A 12657-nucleotide genomic window follows, 5' to 3' on the forward strand; every position below is an offset into this window, starting at 1 on the left:
TCCCACCCTTAATTGCTCCGTCCCCGGATGGAGCCGGGAAAATGTGGTGGGGGGGCCGGGGCCAGAGTTTCAACATTGCCCCCCAAAAGGAGGAGCCAGAAATGGGGGTAAGGAGAGGGAACCTCTTGGGCGTCTAGTGGGTAAGAGGTTGTGAATGGGATTGGGGAGGGTATAGAGGAGGACGACGAAAAGGATCTGGAGAAGAAAGGTGTGTATCAAATCAACTTCTGTTGATGGAGCTTGGTCTGCCTTTTTCTTAGTCTCAAGTTCATTGTCTCATTATCCATTAACCAGCACCTCCCTTGACTGTCTGCCAACAAGTCCTGAGCTCCCCGTAGGCATGGATCCCAGTTTCCCCCAAATCTGAATGTCGGCCTTTGACTACTGAGAAAATCCCAAACCTGTGCTGGGGAGGCCTGGGATTTACCCTGCACCATTCTCAGTTTTCCCAACCGAAATCTGTCCAGGGGAACAGGATGCCGCAGCACAGGGCTGATCAGCTCGGCAGTTGCCTGGCCTCTGGATGCCTCCCAGGTAATATAATACCCTCCCATGTTTTTGACTTCTAAATGGACCCCTAAACTTTCATCCTTTCATTACAAAAATACTTCTGTATTCCTCTCCTGGTTCAAAGTGCTGCTTGAGGCTCGAGCTCTTCTCTATCCAGAACTGGCTGGGAGGTTGAACCCTAATTATTTTCTTGCTTTCCTGACTCTCTTACCATTTCTCTCATTTAATAAATACTTGAGTGCCTGCCTACTGTGTGGCGGATAACCTTTGTGTGCTCTAAGGTTTCAGAGGTTTAAAAAAACCATAAATTCTCTTAGTAAGCTTACATTCTAGTGGGCTGGGGAAAGCGCTTACTCTTTCCTATATCATTAGATCCTCCTACATCAGAGGACATAGGTGAGTAAACGCTTGCTCACTTATTCACTGCCATCGGAGGCAGAACCCACTCATAGCTGATCTTCCATTGGGTTTCTAATGCTGTAAAATGCGTAGGAGGAAATGGCTCACCTTTCTCCTTAAAAGAAACTGGTGGGTTTGAACCACAAGAAGCATGGCCTTTGGGTTAGCAACGCAGTTCCCTATGAACCGCCACCAGAGGTCTCCAGTGAGCATCACGGGGAGTAGTTTAAGCTGTTTTCCCTCTAGGGGAGCAGATCCTAGCATGGGCCCCAGGGGTGAGGAAGGGGCTGGAACCTGAATTGCCTGGAACACTGATTTGCACCAACTTGAGGATCACCTTCCAACCTTGTGGATGGCAGCGGAGTCAGGTGAGATGATTAGGACCATGGAAAGGGCAGGTACTGGGAAATGGGCAAGGATGGCGATAACACTGAAGTGAGATACTAATCAGTGGGGGATGTTTCTAGGTCTCTGGGGGGTTGGGGAATGCCAAGGTAGGAAAAAGGTATTATCTCATGTACATATATCTTTAGCATCAGTAATTTATTTCCCCTAGGACACTCCCCTCAGCAGTGAATATGATTTTACCCTGCTCAACATTGGGCGATTAGAAGCTGGTAAGTGTGGGGGTTTAGTGGGCAGGAAGGGTTCCTTTTAGAGAGACCCTAATCCATGGTTATACTTCTCTTCGTGAAAGTTTATGAAGCAAATTCCTTTCCATTCAATCATTAACACATATTTTTAGTAACTGCTGTCTAATTCTTGACTTCAGTGAATGGCCTATCCCGAGTCCAGCTACTCCGTCCAGGGTCCTTGCTTAAATTTATCCCAGAGGAGATCCTGATTCATGGCAGAGACTTCCGGCTGCTCAGAGTTGGTTTTGAGAGTGGAGGACTAGAACCTCAGGCTTTTCAGGTAAGCGGCCCTAAATCCAAGAGGCCTCCTCCCTATTAGTCCTTTGGATCCTCTCCCTGCAGTTCCCAGCCTTCTCCCACCCTCCAGGACCCTGCTCATCACTCCTCATTTCTCTCTTCAAACAGAGAATGAAAGGCAGGGTTGGGTTGGGTTACTTAGTATGATATGTGGGCCTCATTTCTTCTTTTCACTTCTTCATTCTGAACCAGAAGGATGGGCTGTCCTTTCCTCCACAGGTGACCATGGCCATTGTCCAAGCCAGAACTCAGAATAATCAAGCCCAGCACTATTCAGGGATAACCTTGAGCAAGGCTGGTGAGTGAGGTGCTTGAGGATAGAAAAAGGGAAAGCAGAAGGTGGCTGAAAACACCTTTAGAGAGTGCTGTCTCTGATTCATCTTTTTTTCTGGTCCTCACTCCTGTCCTAGGCCAGAGTTCTGGCCCCAGAAAACCACCTATTCCCCTGTTGGAAATATTAGAAGACTGGGAGGCCGAGCGGAAGAAGCAGGGGGCCAGAGGTTGGAGGGTCAGCACTGTCAATGAGAGGTTCGACATAGCCACCAGGTGATTCCTTCGTTTACTCCAACCAGGGTTACCAATGTTCCCATTCTCTGATCCGCTAAGGCTTGAGCTCTCCATAGACTCTTTGTCTCCTACAACATCCACAAAACTATCCTTCTTACTTTCTAGACCTTAAAATCTGAGACCCCTTAGGTTACTCCCTCCAAAGCAGCTTCCTTCTAGATAATTGAAGCTTTTCACTATAATAAGGGCATTGAACACATTAAGCAGTGACATAACTCAATCTCACAGCCTTCCTCGTTACTTCTGGGTCCCTAACCGAACTCTGGACAGCGAAGTTAAGAAGGCATTTGGTCACTTCCATCAGGGCCGTGGACCGGTCAGTATGAGGGCCAGAAAAATGGCTGAGAATTAAAGGGTCATGGGAGGTCAGAGGTCAGAGTGGAGGGAGGGATCCCTATGAGCTCAGTGTCAGCTTAAGAATAGGAAGGACTGAGTTTCTTCCATGGTGATCCTTCTCTTGTCCATTTGAAGCGCCTATCCTGGCATCATCCTGGGGGCAGTGATCTTCTCCGCTGTGGTGGCTTTTATACAGCCAGTGACCCTAGCAAGGAAGATATCAGGTGAGTGAAGGTTTGAGGGAGGAATCAAGGGTTAGGTGTTCAAGACGGAGTTCTTTCCTTACTTTCTGACCCTCTCCCCTCCAGAGCAGTGGAGTCAATGCTCCAGGCTGGGCATTCAGATGTCGTCTTAGTAGACACTATGGATGAAATACCTAGTCTCACAGACATCCAACTTGCCCACTTGCGGCTTAGAGCCCTCTGCCTGCCTGGTAAGAACCTTTGGCCTCTACCCTTACCCCTAGGTCTACTGGCCCTAACACGGTTTATAACTTGCTCATTATAAACTTTCAGTCCAGTGAATCTTAGTTTTCTACTCAACTTTCATCTTGCACAAACTTAGATTTCCTTATATCTGGACTCCCAATTTAGTATATTTTAACAGCTTTCTTGACAAATACTTTACCATTAGATTCACTTTTAACCTGTTTTATAGATGTAGTTCAATTGACTGTATAAAGCCATTATTGTAGAATGAGTATAAGGATCCAAGAGGGGTGGGAGAGGTTGGAAGCAGAGGGATGAGGATGTGCAAGGAGAGGGGGGATTAATCATGAGGTTGTACAGTTTGACGGGTGGGGGTGTGAGGGAAATGGAAATAATTTGTTCTTGAAAACAATGTATTCTCGAATCTTATAAATAAACTAGTGGGGGGGATGAAAAAAATTTAAAAAAAACCAATTTAATTTTTAGAAACTTCATGGTAATTTATAATAACTTCATTTATAGTCATTCCTACCCCTATTCCTAGGCCACCACTACCCAATTTATTCTTAACCCATCAGGTTAACAGACTCTGTATCCTAAATTCTGATTTCTTTGTCCTTCTGACACCTCTACTCTCTACCAGATTCATCTGTAGCTGAGGATAAATGGCTTTCAGCCCTGGAAGGAACTCGATGGTTGGACCATGTCAGGTACTCCTTCTTCTAGCCGTGATTCATATAATTCAATTCTCCTCAGCCTTCTTCTAACTTAAGACACGTGAAAGGATCTTCCATTAACTCCTCAGTTTCTCAAGAAGATGGTTGTTTTCTTGCTTCTAGAAGGAGCATGATATTGGAGTCTGCCTCTATTCTATTTGATGACCCATCACCGTTTTTCCCTAGGTGTTTTATTACACTTCTGTCCCTTCAGGTCTTGTCTCCGAAAGGCCAGTGATATCTCAGTCTTAGTCACTTCCAGAGTTCGATCTGTAGTACTCCAAGGTGAGTTTCCTGGGTCGTTCCACTTTCCCCCTATACCTAACTAACTGGATTCTGACCAGGGAAGGAGGCCCATAAGGCTCTTTTGTCCCCTTCAAGTACTAGTTTTCTCCTTTTCAGTTATCAGAAAATGCTCATGAGCTCTAATTCTTCCCCTGCCGTGCTACCTCTGTCACCCACTGTAGATTGTAGTCCCTATCCCTAGCATTCTCTTTCCTCTGCTCCCTGCCTTCAGTCAGTGGATAGGGGCTGAGTTTGGGGAAGAGAGGGCAAAGCTAAAGTTGATTTGAAAAATGTGATTTTTAAAAAAATAAATAAATAAATAGCAATGTGATTATTCCACTTCCTACAATGAAGCTGGGGGTTTCTACCTAGGTGGATTCTATGAAGTGAGTCATTCAAGATCTTTGTTTTCTCTTCATTTCTTCTATATGCCTTCTCAACGCCATCTATCCCCAAAATATTTCTTCTTTGCACATCACTTCTCCTTGCCACCTTTCTCCTTCCCACTCTCTCCTGCCCTAGTTTCTTGGTGCCCTTTCTTTGCCCCTTCCTCCTCTTCATGACCCAGAGCGCAGTGACCGTGATCTCAATGGCCTCCTCTCTTCACTCGTCCAGCTGCTTTCAGCCCGAGAAGCCCGCACACTGCTTGGCTTCCAAACACTAGTCCAGCGAGAATGGGTGGCAGCTGGACACCCCTTCCTGACCCGGCTTGGGGGAACTGGGGCCAATGAAGAGGTGAGAAAGGTGTGGGAATATGAGGGGGGTTGTGCTACTAAAGAAAGGAAATGGGGGAAATGATAGAGAATCCATTTTAGGGCAATGAGATCAGAGGGTCCTGAGCTTAGAGAGAAACCAAAATCAGTGAGGTGCCACAGTCCCCTACTGCCTTCCAGATTCCCATTCCCTGACTCTGGTGCCCCCTTTTCCTGTGTCCTCCAGCCCTCATCATTTTGTGACCTGCCCCCTTCATGTCTTGACCATCTCTTCTAACCACTCACTTCCCTCCTCAGGCCCCAGTGTTCCTCCTCTTCCTTGATTGTGTCTGGCAGCTTCTCCAGCAGTTCCCAGCGGAGTTTGAATTCTCTGAGTTTTTCCTTCTTGCTCTTCATGACAGTGTTAGGGTTCCTGACACCCTTACCTTCCTGAGAGATACACCCTGGGAACGTGGAAAGCAAAGTGGACAAGTTAGTAACTTCCATTTTTTTGCCTCCCCCAATCCTCACTGAGAATTACTTTCTGACATTTAGGTTTGTCTTATGAGAACTGAAGTCTTGTTAGTTGGGAAAGGGAAACTTGAGGCTCATTCTCAGGCCTGGACTTTTGCTTTGTATTTTATTAGATTCTAGAGTAAAAGGTGAGAAGTACTGGATAATTTCTCTATTCAGATTTGAGGGGGGGCAGAAATATATTTTTTTGTTTACCATGCTTCTTTTTGTTTTCTCTGTCCAGTTCAACTCTTATACACAAGTCTACATACCAGGGCATCCCCAGCCCCCCACTGAGAACTCTGTTAACCAGCAGCTGTCTGTCTGGGATTGGGGTTTACGCTACAGCAAAGAACAGATACTCCAATTCCACAATCCTGGCTATGACTCCGAGCATGGCCCGGATTCCTGGCTTCCTAGTCAGCAGGTGATATGTCTATTAATTCCTAAATTTTCTTGATTTTCTGTAAGTTCATCCCACTATGGTAGTAACACTAGGTATTTTAGTTCCCCAGAGAAAGCCATTCCACCCCTCATATGCAGCTGTCACTTATGGTCCCCAATTGACCTGAGAAAGACAGAAACCCACAATAGCATAGAAGGTGTCTTTTTTGTCCCTTCTGTGTATCAGTCTGTCTTATTTTATTAACTTCCCTAAATCAACTTCAATCAGTGCTGAGGCCTAGTTTCCATTTACTCATTAGAGAGGAAGAGTTCTCAGGGAGATATGCTTATAGTTCCAGCCACTAGGACAGTAGCAGCTGATACCTCTTTTTGGCTCAGTTTGGGAAAATGAGTGGTCTAGGCTATCAACTGTTTTCTCTTTTTTTTTATAGTCAAGCTTCATGGTTCCTGGATCCCCGAGTTCAATGTGGCTCTTCTCTAGAGGAGTCCTGGCCCCCCTACATCAGCTCTGTCCTTGGCGGGACAGTCCCTCCCTGCTGGCAGTCTCTTCTCGTTGGCTTCCTCGACCTGCTATCTCCACTGAAAGCCTGGCTGACCAGGAGTGGGGGCTCCCCTCACATTGGGGAGCTTGTCCTTTACCCTCAGGGCTACTACTGCCTGGATACCTGGGACCCCAAATCAGGCTCTGGAGACGCTGCTACCTGAGAGGAAGGCCTGAGATCCAGGTGAGAAGGAAGAACAGAGATGGGGAGTGAGAGGAAAGCCCTGACTGATACACTAGATGAATGGGAGTAGCTGGGGAAGTGCTATTCCTTTAGGTTTATGAATATGGGGGGAAGATGACACAACCTTGCTTCCTGAAACTGAGGAGGACATGAGGCATTTACTATAGAAGGTCAAGGACTGCAGCCTTCAGTATGGATTGAAGCTCAATGTCAAGAAAACAAAGATTCTCACTGCGGAGCCAATTGGCAGCATTGTGATAGACGGTAAAGAGACTGAGATTGTTACTAACTTCAGCTCGCTGGGTTCCACAATGAACACTCTTGACACCTGATCAGGAAATCAAAACACAAATTGCATTGGGAAAGTCGGCTGTCAGGGACCTCTCTATAGTACTGAAGACCAACAATGTCAGTCTGGAGACTACAGTGTTCCTGATCCAGGCCATGGTCTTCACAATTACTTGCTATGCATCTGAGAGCTGGACAATAACAAAGGATGATAGAAGAAGGATCGATGCCTTTGAGTTATGGTGCTGGAGAAGAGTGTTAAACATACTGTGGACAGCCAGGAAAACAAACAGGTCTGTCCTGGAGAGGGTGAAGCCAGATTGCTCCCTGGAGACAAGGATTTTGAAGTTCTGTCTCATATACTTTGGGTCACGTGGCTGGGAGGGACAAATTAATGGAGAAGGACACTATGCTTGAAAGGGTGGAGGGACAGCACAGAAAAGGATGAGATGGATTGACTCAGTGACTGGAGAAGTGGAATTAGGTCTATCCAAGATGATGGAATTGGCTCAGGTTAGGGCAGATTTCAGAGCTAATATACATAAATAGGGTCCCTATAAGTCACAGGTGACTCGATGACACATTAACAACAACTTGTGGCTTAGATTAAGTAGAGCCTAAGGCACAGTAGGAAGAGAAAAGAATTAAAGACACTGAAGTAATGGACCTCCGAAACAAAGGACTAAAACTGTAATATTCCTTTATGCTTCATTCCCAGATGGGCCTGTCAGCTCCCACAATCTCTGACCTCCAGGACGAGCTATCCCATCTTCAGGAGCTACTAAAGAAATGGACACCAACACAATCTCCTGAAAACCACTCCAAGAAAAGAAATCCAAACAACCTTCTCTCCCAGTCCTGCTGAAACTGCTGCTGGCATTCATACAGGCAGGACAGAGGCCAGTCTGGGTTGAGGGAGGGTTCTGTCTAATCCTGATTTTTCTCATCTGGTTTTGCTGCTTCAGCTTCCACACTCCAGTCCTTAAACAGCCCTCTCAGTAGACTTGAGTTTCCATTACAGGTGGGTGGTGCTAACCTCCTCCAATTCTTGTCCTGTATGTTTTGGTTCCAGGCAGTATTTTGTTTCTCATGATTTGAAGTATCAAGACAACAAAACAAAACAAAAAAATCTATAATGTGATCTCCATTTTTTTTTTTTTTGCAGAGCAATACCACCACTTTTGGATATCAGCTATTAAATTATAAAATCAGAGATTATCATTTCCAACAAGATGCCCTAGAGACCTCATAACTTACCCTTCTTGCTGCTGCTTTAATTCCATTTAGTATTTCTTATTGTTTTCCACAAAAATGACACGGATGTGGGACACCTTTCCTCCTCCTCCTATGTATTTTTTCAATAACATTCCTATTTAAGGAGTTCATTAAAGCATGTTATTTATATACATTGCTAGCTAGCATTGTTTTTGTTGGAAGAGAGAATCCCACATAGCAAAGGAGGGGCACTAGTGGCACTGTTTTAAATGCCCTGCTGTGAACTGAAAGGCTGCCGTTGGCACTCACCAGTTCTAGAGGATGAAGATGTGGCAGGCCAACTGCCAAAAATGGACAGCCTAGGCCACCCAATATACACAGGTCTTTGCAATCACTTGTTATGCATCAGAGAGCTGGACAGTGACTAGGGAGGACAGGAGAATTTACGCCTTTGAGCTGTGGTGCTGGAGAAGAGTATTGAATGTACCATGGACTGCCAAGAGAACAAACAGATTCATCGTAGAGAGAGTTAAACCAGGCTGCTCCTTGGAGGCAAGGATTCTGGGGCTTCGTCTGACTTACTTTGGACATGTTGTAAGGAGAGACAGGTCCTTAGAGAGGGACATCATGCTGGGTAGAGTAGAGGGACAGCGCAGGAGGGGAAGACCCTCTATGAGGTGGATTGATTCAGTGACTGGGGTAATCGGGATGGGTGTGTCAGAGGCAATGAGATTGGCACAGGATAGAGCAGGGTTTAGGGCTGTTGTACATTGGGTCGCTATGAGTCGCAAACGACTCCACGGCACATAACAACAACAACAAGGCCACCCAGTAGGGAGCTCTGGTGGCTTAGAGGTAAGGAATTGGGCTGCCCATGCCAAGGTTCTAATCTACTAGCTGCTCCGCAGGAGAAACATGGGCATTCTCCTGAGCAACGTACTGGCTCTAAAAATCCCGTTGGAGGTTCAGACAACACAGTGGAGAAGATCTGGTCTCATGGAGTCACTCCAAGTCGGGACTGACTTTGGCAGTGAGCGAGGTCCCCAGAAGGGGTGGATGCAAAGTTGGTGACTGGAGAGGAAGGCATTCCCCGTGTTATTACGAGGTAGAGAAGTGGGGTCTGGGGAGGCTATGCATCACACATAAGGAATTCGGGGAGCTCGGAGTATAGCTGCTCCCGGACCAGCGGGCGCAGAAGACGGCGAGGCAAAGCTCGGGCCTCGCATTCCGGCCACCCCTCAGCTCGTGTCCGCACCCTCACGGACCACCGGCCGAGCTCTGACGTCACCCTCAGCTCCGACAGTCCTCAGTCCCCTTCCCTGAGAGGAAACTACCTCACGCCCAGGACGGGGCCACGAGGCCGATCAGAGGCAAAGTTTTAAGGGCCCCAGGTGGAAGGCAGCCAGTTTTCGATTCTACGTGTTTGGGAGCAGTTTGAGGCTTTCACATCTAGTACTGCTTTAGAGGTCTGAGTGTTTCCATTCGGCCCGCTCACTGGTAGCGGCGGAAGCAGCAAGAAAAAAAACAGCTGAACCCCACCATTAGCGCCAGCGGCGTACAGAACCACAGCGCCTACTACAACGGCCTGGCCCCTTCCGACTCCGCCCCCGTCGAGGCCCCGCTCACCACCCGACAGTGACCTCTGTCCCGGAAGTGGAAGCTGCTGCCGCGGTCGGGAAGCGGAGCTTGTGTTTGGAGAGGGCGGGAGCTCTTTCGCCATGGCGGCCGGGCCGATCTCCGAACGGAATCAGGGTAACTAGAGGGATTCGCCTGGATTTGGGAGGGCCTGGGAGAACCTGACTATCGCCATAAAGGCTTCTGTAAGGGGGGGTGGTTGAATCTCCTCAAGGGGCGCGGGACCGGCCGCGGTGCCATCTAGGGGCGAGGTGGCAGGCTGCCCGCCGAGGCCTGTAGTTGTGATCTTTTCTATGTGCAATTTCTTGCTGCCTTACCACGTTAAAAAACTTTAAAAGTCCGTAGAGAAAAGTGAAATTTTCAGTAGAAGACAATTTTAGACTATGATTCTCCATGTCCTAGAATGAGGATGCTTAGATATTCTTTTATTTAAAGTTTAAGAGCTTGATCCAGCTTCCCCGCCCCCTTGCCTCTTGTTTCCATTTCTACGAACCCAAATTTCGTGCCCTTCCATGGACACCGTTTTCATATTTCTAGCATCTTCTTTTTCTGTTACGCGCTTAGACCTACACTACCGTCCTTCACCTTTCTGCAGATGCTACTGTGTACGTGGGAGGCCTGGATGAGAAGGTCAGCGAGCCGCTGTTATGGGAGCTGTTTCTCCAGGCAGGACCAGTAGTCAACACCCACATGCCAAAGGATAGAGTCACAGGCCAGCACCAAGGTGGGTACACAGCGGGAGATGCACTTTTTTGGTTGTTGGTCATGTTACTAGGAGGGAAAAGGAAAAGGGCATGATGCTGGAAAGGTGAAGGAGGGTCAGTGAAGGAGATGAAGACCCTCTACCAGGTGCATTGATGTGACTGCAGCAGTGGGTTCTCCTGTGTCAGCAATTGTGAGAATAGCACAGGATGGAATGAAGTTCGGCTCTTTTGCTCATCGGGTTGCTATCAGTCCACTCATTGAAGGCTCCTAACAACAACTGATGAAGCAGATGTCCTGGAGGGCCTAACAGTGTCTGCACTGTTTTGTAAGGAACAGCCTGAAGAGTTCTTTCTAATGAACCTGAGCTCACAATTTGTTTCAGGCCCCGTTCTCATTGGATTGCGTTCTGTGCCTAGTGTAGGGAGTTATTCTTCCATTTTGAACCTCTTCACTTGCTAACCTCCTTTCCTCTCCTTCCCCAGGATATGGTTTTGTAGAATTCCTAAGTGAGGAAGATGCCGACTATGCCATTAAGATCATGAACATGATCAAACTCTACGGGAAACCAATACGAGTGAACAAGGCATCAGCTCACAACAAAAACCTGGATGTAGGGGCCAACATTTTCATTGGGAACCTGGACCCAGAGATTGACGAGAAGCTGCTTTATGATACTTTCAGCGCCTTTGGAGTCATCTTACAAACCCCTAAAATTATGCGGGACCCTGACACAGGCAACTCTAAGGGTTATGCCTTTATTAATTTTGCTTCGTTTGATGCTTCTGATGCAGCAATTGAGGCCATGAATGGGCAATACCTCTGTAACCGCCCTATCACAGTCTCCTATGCCTTCAAGAAGGACTCTAAGGGTGAGCGGCATGGCTCTGCAGCTGAACGGCTTCTGGCAGCCCAGAATCCACTCTCCCAGGCTGACCGCCCTCACCAGCTGTTTGCAGATGCACCCCCTCCACCTTCTGCCCCCAATCCCGTCGTATCGTCACTGGGCTCTGGACTTCCTCCGCCAGGTAAGGCTTCTCATTCAAAATATGTTTGTCTCGGAATTAGGGGGACTGAAGGAAAAGGACAGTTGAGTCACTGGATAATGAGATGGGGATTGGGATGGTGGTTGTGGTGAGGAAGAAGTCAGTGGATTTCCTCCAAGAGAAGAAAGTTGTTTTTGTTTATAGCTTTAGAGCTGGGAAGAAAGGGAAAGAGCTCATCTTTTTGAGGCTTGGTTGATACAATTACTTAGAGATACTCTTTTTCTCATTTCCCTTTAGGTATGCCTCCTCCTGGCTCCTTCCCACCTCCAGTGCCACCTCCTGGAGCACTCCCGCCTGGTATACCTCCAGCCATGCCCCCACCACCCATGCCTCCGGGGGCTGGAGGACATGGTCCCCCATCAGCAGGAACCCCAGGGGCTGGACATCCTGGACATGGACACTCACATCCCCACCCATTTCCGCCGGGTGGGATGCCTCATCCAGGTAAGTGGTCTTTGCTGGTAAAGGGAATTTGATAGAGGAGCTGTTACTCTTGCTGCTCTTCTTTGTCCCTCAACAATAGTAGATAGTTCCAGTGCTCTTCATTCTTTTATATAAGCATGAGTAGAAATAATTTGTTCTACTTATCTTAGCTACTTACCTACCTGTTTTTATTTCCTATTTTTCTAAAAAGTAATATGCACTTGCAATTTTATTTCTTGTCACTCCTTTGACATCTACCCCAAAAGTGACCTAATCTAGGGATGATCTCTGCTGTACTCAAAACTGGCTAATGTGTTCTTCTGTTTGAAATTCTTATCTCATTGACTTTTATTTTTCTGGTTCTTGAACATCTTTCTTGTTGCACTTGCACCTAGGATTTTGTGTTCAATTCTATTTTCTGTTTATTTGCATTATTTGCTAATGCTTTTTCGATGGTTATTAACATTCTGCGCTCCTCATCCTCTTGATTAATGGACCTGTTTATGGACCTAGTTACCAATTTGGCACCTCAAAACAAAGATGACTGAAAAAGAACTTAGTTTTACTTTTCCCCTTCAAATATAACGTTTCTTTTAGTAATTTTGTTTTCAGGTGTTTAAAGAAGCAGTCACTCTCTCATTGCTGTTGAGTTGGAACTGACCCTCCAGAGGGTTTTCAGAGGCATTAAATGGCCTGGAAGGAGCTTGCCCAACTTTCTGTCACAGCGCTATTGGTGGATTTGAACTGCTAGAGAAGCATCACTGTTAGGTTAGCAGCACAACTCCTTACAGAGGACTCCACCAGAATCAGGGAGCTGTATTCTTTTATTTTTTTTTTTAT

The 12657-nt window shown here is 46.8% G+C and overlaps 2 protein-coding genes across 2 annotated transcripts in view; both read left to right on the top strand.

Annotated features, from left to right (window-relative positions):
• Positions 1-523: 523 nt before the first annotated feature.
• MTMR11 (myotubularin related protein 11) lies at positions 524-7686 on the top strand. Its single transcript, XM_006902227.1, has 16 exons — positions 524-534; positions 1241-1277; positions 1466-1526; positions 1682-1824; positions 2061-2139; positions 2252-2387; positions 2637-2724; positions 2880-2968; positions 3053-3177; positions 3816-3882; positions 4103-4173; positions 4742-4908; positions 5184-5357; positions 5623-5805; positions 6215-6508; positions 7515-7686. The coding sequence occupies exons 1-16, from the start codon at positions 524-526 to the stop codon at positions 7659-7661; spliced, it is 1872 nt and encodes a 623-aa protein (XP_006902289.1). The 3' UTR covers positions 7662-7686.
• A 2041-nt stretch (positions 7687-9727) lies between these two features.
• Positions 9728-12657, top strand: part of SF3B4 (splicing factor 3b, subunit 4, 49kDa) — a 5974-nt gene continuing 3044 nt past the window's right edge. Inside the window, exons 1-4 of the mRNA XM_006902228.1 lie at positions 9728-9763; positions 10242-10370; positions 10834-11376; positions 11632-11838. Of these exons, the coding sequence (XP_006902290.1) occupies positions 9730-9763; positions 10242-10370; positions 10834-11376; positions 11632-11838 (913 nt within the window). The 5' untranslated portion in view covers positions 9728-9729. The remainder of the gene's footprint in view (positions 9764-10241; positions 10371-10833; positions 11377-11631; positions 11839-12657) is intronic.

The sequence above is a fragment of the Elephantulus edwardii genome, unplaced genomic scaffold (genome assembly GCF_000299155.1).
Source record: "Elephantulus edwardii isolate Elephantulus edwardi_28Jun2011 unplaced genomic scaffold, EleEdw1.0 scaffold00384, whole genome shotgun sequence".
Classification (NCBI taxonomy): domain Eukaryota; kingdom Metazoa; phylum Chordata; class Mammalia; order Macroscelidea; family Macroscelididae; genus Elephantulus; species Elephantulus edwardii.